The sequence below is a fragment of the Pseudonaja textilis genome, chromosome Z (assembly GCF_049901715.1).
Source record: "Pseudonaja textilis isolate UNSWEBS1 chromosome Z, rPseTex1.2, whole genome shotgun sequence".
Taxonomy (NCBI): Eukaryota; Metazoa; Chordata; class Lepidosauria; order Squamata; family Elapidae; genus Pseudonaja; species Pseudonaja textilis.
In genome coordinates, this window is record NC_142008.1 from 17,433,332 (window position 1) to 17,442,727 (window position 9,396).

Genomic DNA, 9,396 nt, shown 5'->3' on the forward strand with positions numbered 1-9,396 from the left:
GAATAGGTCATGCGGAAACATGTGCGCATGTGCTCTTTGGGGCTGCGCTCTGGAAAAGCTGAACTTCTGGGTTCTAGCATTCATGTGTGCCGGACGATCAGCTGGCCGGTGTGCATGCACAGTCCAATTTTGAGCACTGCCGCACATGCAAAGGGATCACATTCCAGAAAACCCAAATTTCTGGGTTCTGGCGCACATGTGCACCCGACAATCAACTGGCAGGTGTGCATGCTCAAACCGGCACTGCTATGAACGTGAAGGACAGCTGATCAGCGCACGCGCATGCGCACCAGAAACCTGCAAGACGAACAGGCAAGGCTGTGCCTGCCGGGCAACATGGCTTCGCGTGCCACTTTGGGCATGCATGCCATAGGTTTGCCATCACAGACCTAGTTGGATGGGTAGAGATTTTTGAAAAAAGACAATCCTTCAGGTATCTGTCTCAAGCCAGGCAGGGCTTGTAAGAACCCCCCAGCACCTTGAATTGCACTCAGAAACACACCGGTAACCAGTGCAGTACATGCAGGAGTGGTTATTAGTGTGCCATATATCTGGCTCGATTTACCAACCTGCGTGACTGCATTCAGCATCAGTTGGAGTTTCTGAATGGTCTTCAAGGGCAGCATTACAATACAGCCTATTACAGTAGTCTAACCCTGAAGTTACAAGGGTATGAATTAATGTGAGCAGGGCCTGTTGTTCAAGGTACAGGCGCAAATGGCACACCACTTGAAAGTGTGCAAAGGGCCTCCTAGCCATGGCTGCCACCAGCTCTTTGAGCAGGAGCCATGGATCCAGGAGAACTCCCAGATTGTGCATTCTGGGTCTGTTTGGGGCAGGGTAACCCCATCCAGAATCAGAGGTGGAAGAACCTTGTCTCCAGGGGTCCAACTAACAACAGCCACTCCATTTTGCTTGGGTTGAGTTGGAGCCCCTTTTACCCCATCCAATGCCCAAGAACATGGGGATATGGCATCCAGGGCATTACTCAAGGAACATGGAGTAAAGATATGAAACTGGGTGTCATCTGCATGCTAATCTCTCACCCCAAACCCACGGATCAGCTCATGCTGTGGCCTTGTGTAAATGTTAAATAGGAGGCAATAGAGAATAGAGCCCTAAAATACTGAACAAAGTAGGTGCTTCACGTTAGATCTCTCTCCTCTATCAACGATTGGAACCAGCCCTGGAGAAAGGAGGAGAACCACCACAATGCAGTTCCCGGAGCTGGCCCAGAAGGATACCATGATCGATGGAATTGAATGCCGCTGAGGAGTCAAGAAAAGCCAGGATGGATGCACTACCTCCATCCCACTCGTGCCGGAAAGGGTGTAGATAATCTGTTTCATCCAGAGTTCTGTGAAATTGCCATGTGAACACTCCACCTTCTCTATAAAGGAAAGGTTGGAGGCCAGACAAAAACTGTCCAGGCTAACTGAATCGGGCAAGGGTCCTTTGGGAAGGGAGTGCGCCACTCTTCCTTTTTAAGAACTGACGGGACTACTCCCTTTCTCAAGAAGGAATTAACTATTGCCCAGATTCATTTATGCCTTCCCTCCCGCGAGGCCTTAATAAGCCAGGAGGGGGACAGATCTAACACACATGGCCAACCTAGCAGATGAGAGAGCCCTAGGGGTTCAGATTCATTGGGCTCAAAGTCTTCCAAGGTCACCTTGCAAGATGTAGGGCCCACTACCTCCACACTCTGTCTAAGTCTGGAGTCCAATGCAGAGCAGATGTGCCAATTTTATCTGCCAGATGTGTAGCATATTCTTCACAGGTACCCTTTTGGTAGGTTTTGGCCTTGCTTCCTCCAAGGAGTGATTGAGCACCAGAACAGGGCCACTGAGCGACTGTTGGTGGATGCAAAAATTATTTCTTTGCAGAAATAGTAGTTCCATCACCCTTATTGTCATGAGGTAGGCCTTCATAGCAGCCTTAGCTTGTGTCTGATCATCTTTGTTCCTTGTCTTTCACCAGCAATATTCTAGGCAACACTCGGGGCCTGTTTAAGTTCCCTTAATTCCATCCTGTACTATGGAGACCATCGGGAACTCTTGTGTACGGAAAGGTTTCTGGTGCTCTCCATAATCCAATCTAAAGCCATTGCTGCTTTGTTATTTCACGCAGTCACCAAGGCTTCAGTCGGATCACATAGCAGGCTTTCCAGAATAACTTCCAAGTTCCCCCTGGAACCCAATTGGGTCCATTAGTCGCCTGGGGTGGGCTGATCCAGCAGGCTCAGGCTGTCTGCAGAGGAAGGTAACATACCTGAGAAATCGAGTCTCACCAGTGAGTCATCTGTCCATGGCAAGAGAACAGGCAAAATTTCCCACAAATTCAGGACTCTGCCATTGCTCTGAGAGGAAAATAAACCCCAGATCCTGATGCATGCTTTGAGTCCCCAAAGGTTTATCAATACTGACTTAGAGATTTTAAAAAATCAACTCGTAATATTTCTAAGAGTTTATTGGATCTAATATAGTACAATCCTAAGACTGAGATATTGTAAATGTTATTTATATGCATGTATCAGTTTTTATTCTGTATACTAACAAATCCATTTCACTCGTCTATAAATTTTTATTTTTCTGCTCTTCAGATCAGGTATTTGGCTGCAATCTGAGCAGTTTGTGTCAAAGAGAAAATAGCACTGTGCCAAAATTTGTGAAGCTGTGCATTGAACATGTTGAAGAACATGGTAGGAAGAGACTACTTACTGGTTTTTAGGATTAAAAATGATTTTTGTTAACAAAAGTCTTAGTATTCACAAATGGAATATGTCCCAAGATACCGATATGGTTGCATTTTAAAAAGAAAATAATAATAGCCCCAAGTTGTCTTTTAATTGCTGGAAACCTCTTATGTAAAAAAGTTAGAAAAACACTTTTCTAGAAAAGCTTGAAAAAGTTTGAAAACAGTATAGAACTGTTTCTATTCTATAATGATTGATCAATCCTTAGTTCTACAAGAGAAAAATGCCGCTGTGCTAAGGGAAATACACCTTTTGCTTTAATATTAGACAGTGTAGTCCAAAGTAAATTCCCCTGACTCCCAAGAGGAGTGTGAAAGACTTCATTCTGGGTTTTTTTAACTAAAAAAAATATTTCGTTTTTTTAATTAATAAATACTTTGTTTTAGTATTATTTTTCTAGGATTAATGTTCATCAGGCTTTCTCACTTTCTATATTGCCAGTTCTGACTGCAGATAAATGCTGCTGAAGATAATCTATTGAAAAAGAAACTTTGACTAATCCAGTGAAGAAACAATATTATGTTGATTTGCCCGTCTGTCCTCATGTTGGGTGACAGACATGTGAAAATGTCTGTTCCATTCTCCCAGTTTCAGCATAGTGTGGTTTAAGAAAGGCACATTCCAAGTAGAAACAGTATTCTCTCCAGATTATAGCTGAGAATTCTCAGGAGTGAAAGGGATGAGAAACCTAGTTTTCTACTAGATGTGCTCCACAAAATTTACATTCCCAGATGGACCCGAAAAGAATAGTTCCTACATTGGTGAAATGTTTCTGTTAATCTCTGAATATGACAGAGTTTAATGAAATAATCTACTTCTTAAATTGCTTGTTATACCTATAATTTTCACTTTACATTTTTTGCTTTTCCTTTTCGCTGTTAGGAAATTGCATGCATGTATAATGTAAGATTTAATGTAAGTTGTAAGAAAGTTTGTTGAACAAAATAAATTAATTTTTTTCTAGGATTGGACATTGATGGATTGTATAGAGTTAGCGGTAATCTTGCAGTAATACAGAAGCTAAGATTCGCAGTTAATCATGGTAAGATTTTATACATAAAATTTATTTGCAATAAATTCCTTTATGAGTACTTATAACAGGTTTGAACAGATTATATTTTTAATATGACAGAAGTCTATATTTTTGCAATTAGTTGGATTTATTGATATTGTTTATTGATAGTTGTTTATAATTGCCCTTTTATCTGAATAATCTTTATGTGTATCAACAATAGCACCAAAGGTGTGTTATGACATAGCTAGTGGTTGTGTATCTCTTTCTTTCAGATGAAAAATTGGACTTGAATGATGGCAAATGGGAAGATATCCATGTCATTACGGGGGCTTTGAAAATGTTTTTTAGAGAACTGCCAGAACCATTATTCACTTACAGCCATTTCAATGATTTTGTCAATGCCATTAGTAAGTATTTCTTTGAAAATATGCTCATCCTAAAAGAATTTCACAGCAATTCACAACAGTGTCCTCATTGCATGCGAGACTGTATCAAAATGAAAAATAAAGTTTTTAATAATCACCAATTTCTCTTAAGTAGGAAGCCAATTATTAATTATTAATTGTAATTTCATATTGAAATAAAGTTATTAAATTCTATTGAATAGAATTGCAACCAAATACACACTAGATGGAAAAAGGAGATTCATGTCCATATTACTGTATTGTATATATTAACCCAATAAAATGGATTATGACTGATTTTATCTTAGCAGCCTTCTGGGATGCTGTAAGAACCCTATGTAGTTATTCTTGCAGATCAACAGTGTAAGCAGTGTTCATGTGAGTCGCTAGATGGTGCTAGGTGTTAGCTAATGTCCTCCCAGTGTACTCTTAAGCCATGAAAAATCGCATTGTGCCTAGAATTTGTCTCTTCTGTCTCTAGAACAAGAGCCTCGGCAACGTGTTCAAGCTGTAAAAGAGCTGATTAAACAGTTGCCAAAGCCAAATCACGATACGATGCAGGTGCTGTTCAAACACCTCAAGAAGTAAGTAAATACATAGAAAAGAAATGTAACTTAGTGTATGTAAGTGTATAGCTTTTGAAACCCAGTAGAGTATAAATAAGTGTGTGATTTTGGCAAAGAACCAGCATTATGAAAGGAAAGAATATCAACGCAGTACAGTATCTTGATAAATGTCACACCATTACTCAAAAGTGAGAAATTGTGACTCTAGAATTCATGTTACACAAAACTCTACAGATTGGTAACATTAGCACTGAAATGATTTCAAGTAGTAGTAAGACCCAGGATTATGTCTTGAGGAAGATACGTACTAGCTACACATATACACATGTCAGAACATTTATGACTGATACTACATAGTTTTCATAATAACATGATGCTAAAAAGTTTGAATAATTATTTTTTCTATCTTTCTCAGAATTATAGAAAATGGAGAGAAGAACCGAATGACCTATCAAAGTATAGCCATAGTATTTGGCCCAACTTTATTAAAACCTGAGAAAGAGACTGGTAATATAGCAGTTCACACAGTGTATCAAAACCAGATTGTAGAATTAATCCTACTGGAATTGAACTCAGTCTTTGGACGTTGAATTTGTTAAGCCAGACTGACCTTTGAAGGACAAAAACTCAGCTCTGACAAAACAGCATCTCAATATATATTACGTGTTTGTGGACCAAGCAGCAACTTGATGGTATTGCACTTTTTGGGGGGGGACGGGAGAAGAGTGTGATTTATTTTTGCTGGGTTTTAGAAGCTATTAACTTTGATTTTTTTTTACAATAAATGTTATGGATATTACAAAGTTTATATGATTCTAGTGACACTTAAACTGAAGATTTTATATAAATGTACACACTGGATTTTTGGGGGGTGGTGGAAGAAGCTAATTTCAGTCAGGATTATCTAGAATGGCATTTTAATCTTGATTTTTAAATACAGGTTGTCCTCAACTTACAACTATTATTTAATGATCACTCAAATTTATAACAGTGCTGAAAAGGTTACTTATGATCAGCCCTAGCACTTATGACTATTTTAATGTTCCCACAGTCATGTAATCATGGTTTATATACTTGGCAACCAACCGTTGCAGTGTCCCAGGATCGCATGATCACCATTTGCAACCCTTCAAAAAGCAAAGCCAATAAGGGGATGCTGGATTTGCTTGACCAACTGTGTGGTTCATTTAACAATTATGGCAGAAAGTTGTAAAATTGTCATGGTCACAGCAACACATTGCTTACTGACAAGAGTTCTGTACCAATGATGGTCATAAATCAACAGCTCTGTAACCCTAGACTTATCATTTGCTTCAGAGAAAATAAACTCTTTATCAACTGAGTTGAAGAACTTTGTGAGCTTGTTTTAGTGAATCAGTGCAATGCAAGCTCACAAATTAAAATGTACAAGAGAATTCCCATTACTCATTTACAGGTTTCTGTATTAATTTGACAGATTAAACAAGTGCTAACAGTGGTCAGTGTAAATTCCTTCACTGCGCCAATTTTACTTGCCATTGATATTGCTGGAATTACTTAGCTGGCTGTTTTTAACCACATATTATTATTGCTTCAGATATTGAACTGGTGCATATAACCCGTGGAGGGTATATCTGAAGGGTTGGAGTGTAGTTACCTGAGATGAAATCATATTTAGCAAATCTAACTGGAGGTTAATATTGTAGTGAATTCTTGTATGAATCTGTGATAGTGAAATCAGATGTAAATACACACTGAAGTCCTAACTGGGTGTTTTATTTTTTTATTATTATGTGTATACACTGTTGTATACTTTCTACTCCTACACTTTGAATGTGTAGATTAATAACTGGTATTTTGGTGTACCTCGAATGGGATATTCTGTTCCTATAGAAAAATGGGTTACTTGGAAAACTGTGTGCACTTTTAAATGCTAACATCTGCACGCCAATAATTCTAATGCAAATGGTACTGGAAAAATACTGCTTGCTTTACATGGTTAATGCACTACAAGCAGAACCTCTGATGTTATTTAATGTGTACAGGAGCTATATTAGATAAATATATTGCAAATTCTAACATCTATATATTGCAGAAACGTATATTTGAATAGATGGATGTCTGGATGTAATGAAAATGCTGAACTTAATGATTCCTTTTGATTTTAATGATGTAGATTGATTTGTAAAATAATTTCCGAAAGTTTTGTTACAGAATACATGGTCTGCAAAAGATTTTTTTAAAATTGTATTTTTCTAGACTAACTGCTGTATCTGACATTTGCTACGTGGAAATGAAATAAAACTGTTAGATGTTTGGAATGTGGTGCTTCAGATTTGAAATGCAAGTTGTGCCATATTGAAACTATAAATACAAACCAACCAATCATTTCTTGGTTGCTGGTTATATGTTATATTAATGATGTTTGACTTACAAGGACTCAATGAATGCATTGTTGACATACAGTCCCAATGGTCAGGAAAGAAGTAGAAGGGACTTATTGAACAATAAGAATTGATGGACAGTTGCCCTCACCATTTTATTTGATTAATTTAACAACATTAAGGCATTATTTAAACACGTTAATATAAAAGGCTTTCTTTAGAAGAAAAACTCTATAATATTGACCTCAATGTAGAAAAGCCCAGTTCTATTATTGATCATAGAGGTTTTTGTAGAAGAAACAATTTGCAGGTCACATGTCCCTTAAGGCATCTGAAAACAATGTGTGATTTCTTGAGAATGAAACTGTATAATACGTTCCTTTACTAGTTTCAGTCAGAAAGATGATCATAGAATTTATTTTCTTCCTCTATCTGTCTTTCAGAACATTCTGGCCAGAAATAGTAGCTTATCAGTTAAAACTTTGCTTAATTTCTGTATTCTGTTTTATCTTATGTAATCAGTTATAAAACTAAAAAAAAGTATTGCTGGGGGGAAAACTGATGGAAGATTAGCTCTCATCCCAGTTAGCTTAGAAAATTATTAGAATAAATTAAAGACACTCTTTGTATCAAATATCAAAATTGCTAGAACATGCTTAAATTTTGCTTCTTCTTTCTTAGATAGATATTGAGAACATTTAACATAGTTTTCAAGCAGACTTTGTGATAAATGGCTTTTGCAAATATAATTCTGGAAGCTAATCACTCAACATATATTCTTATCATTCTTCTCTAAATAAGTTGTTAATAGCTAGAAATGTTCTTAAGTCATGTAGCTGAAACACAGTATAATAGATATTAGCTCAGCTTTTAAAGGTGCATCATGGTTTGGCAAGATAAGCCAGGATCGCCTTGTTAAACTTCTTCAAACATCCTATAAATATTCTGAACTACATTAATTGGAATATGTCTCAAAACAGGTGCAGTAAGTATTCCTAGTTTTGAATCTGTTTTAATAATATAGTATAAAACAGCCTTTCTCCAAAGATTATGAAGGATTGGTAAATTACATTTATGTTACTAAGAAGATAGAATAATTTATTATTGTCATTTCGAAAAGATGTGCAATGAGAAAGTATTCTGTCTTTTGCAATTGACTATATTTGCCTTGGTAGATGGCTAATGAATTAACTGGCTTTGATATATGATAGTGTTATTTCCATGACTGCTGTTTCCTAAATCTCTTTGAATAAAACGTTGTGCCAAAAATAGACTGTTATTTAAATATTTCTTTTGAGTGTTTAAAATTACATAAATAAAAACTAATAATTACTGAAAATTGAAAAAAATATAGGTCCTAAACAGAATTTATGAAAATTTGGCATAAATTAATATTTTAAAGAATCTGAAGTCAATATAATGCTGCAATTAACATATCAAAGCCGTTGGCTGTAATACATCAGTACGCATTTACCAGAAGTGTGCCTGTGTTTCAGAACAAATAAGTTGTGCTAATTCAGGATTTGCTTTGTTGGAAATGGTTGTGTTTTCCCTGGGATGCAGGGAGGCACTTAATTAGTGGCATTCAAGTTATCTTGTACTTTTTAAATTAAGAAACTGTGGATTACTGTGAAATGAGTTTTACTCATTACTGGCAATGGGTTTGATGCTCTTTTTGACACAAATAAACATTTAACTCTCAGTCTGTGTTTGTGTTGCCTAAAAAAGTCACTTGAAATACATAACCAGCTCTTGACATTTCTTTGTTCTTTAACCACCTGTACCAGGAAAATTTTTCATTTCTTTTCTGGTATTGTAGCTGTGTGCGGGGTCCCTGTTGACTTTTAAGGATAGAAGCAGGTGATCAACAAAATGACTTCATTCAGATTTTATTCAATTTCCCATCTCTTAATTGTCATATGCAAAGTAAAGCATGATTAGCAGTAAATAATTTCTCTAAGAATAGCTGCATCTCACCCAGAAAAGAGCAGCCATTGTTGGACTTGTTAATTTACCCACCGTAAATGTTGGCTAGGACCAATGCATGGATGCAGGGGCCAGTTCCTGAATGTCTAATGAGGCATAGCAAAGCCTAGCAAGGAAAGGGAGCTGCTCCAAAGAATCTTAATGAGTTCTCACAATTGCAAGACTATGTGAATGAGCAGCTGCTGAAGCTGTTATTTTTTATAAAATAGCCTGTCCTATAATGGAGCTTAAGTGAATATTTTTTACATCATGGTGTTCCATTTAGAAGGGTGTCTCATTCACTGCCCTTTTCTCTTCAGCCTTCCTT

At 37.0% G+C, this 9,396-nt stretch overlaps 1 protein-coding gene across 6 annotated transcripts in view; it reads left to right on the forward strand.

Moving 5' to 3' along the window:
* The window catches only part of ARHGAP12 (Rho GTPase activating protein 12), a 43,117-nt gene extending 34,312 nt beyond the window's left edge, over positions 1-8,805 (forward strand). For 5 of the 6 annotated variants that reach the window (XM_087916848.1, XM_087916849.1, XM_087916850.1 and 2 more), the window contains 5 exons: positions 2,603-2,701; positions 3,720-3,797; positions 4,043-4,177; positions 4,656-4,758; positions 5,156-8,805. In XM_087916848.1, the coding sequence (XP_087772974.1) occupies positions 2,603-2,701; positions 3,720-3,797; positions 4,043-4,177; positions 4,656-4,758; positions 5,156-5,330 (590 nt within the window). In that variant the 3' untranslated portion in view covers positions 5,331-8,805. The remainder of the gene's footprint in view (positions 1-2,602; positions 2,702-3,719; positions 3,798-4,042; positions 4,178-4,655; positions 4,759-5,155) is intronic. The other variant, XM_087916853.1, reaches the window with a different exon arrangement.
* Positions 8,806-9,396: the final 591 nt, after the last annotated feature.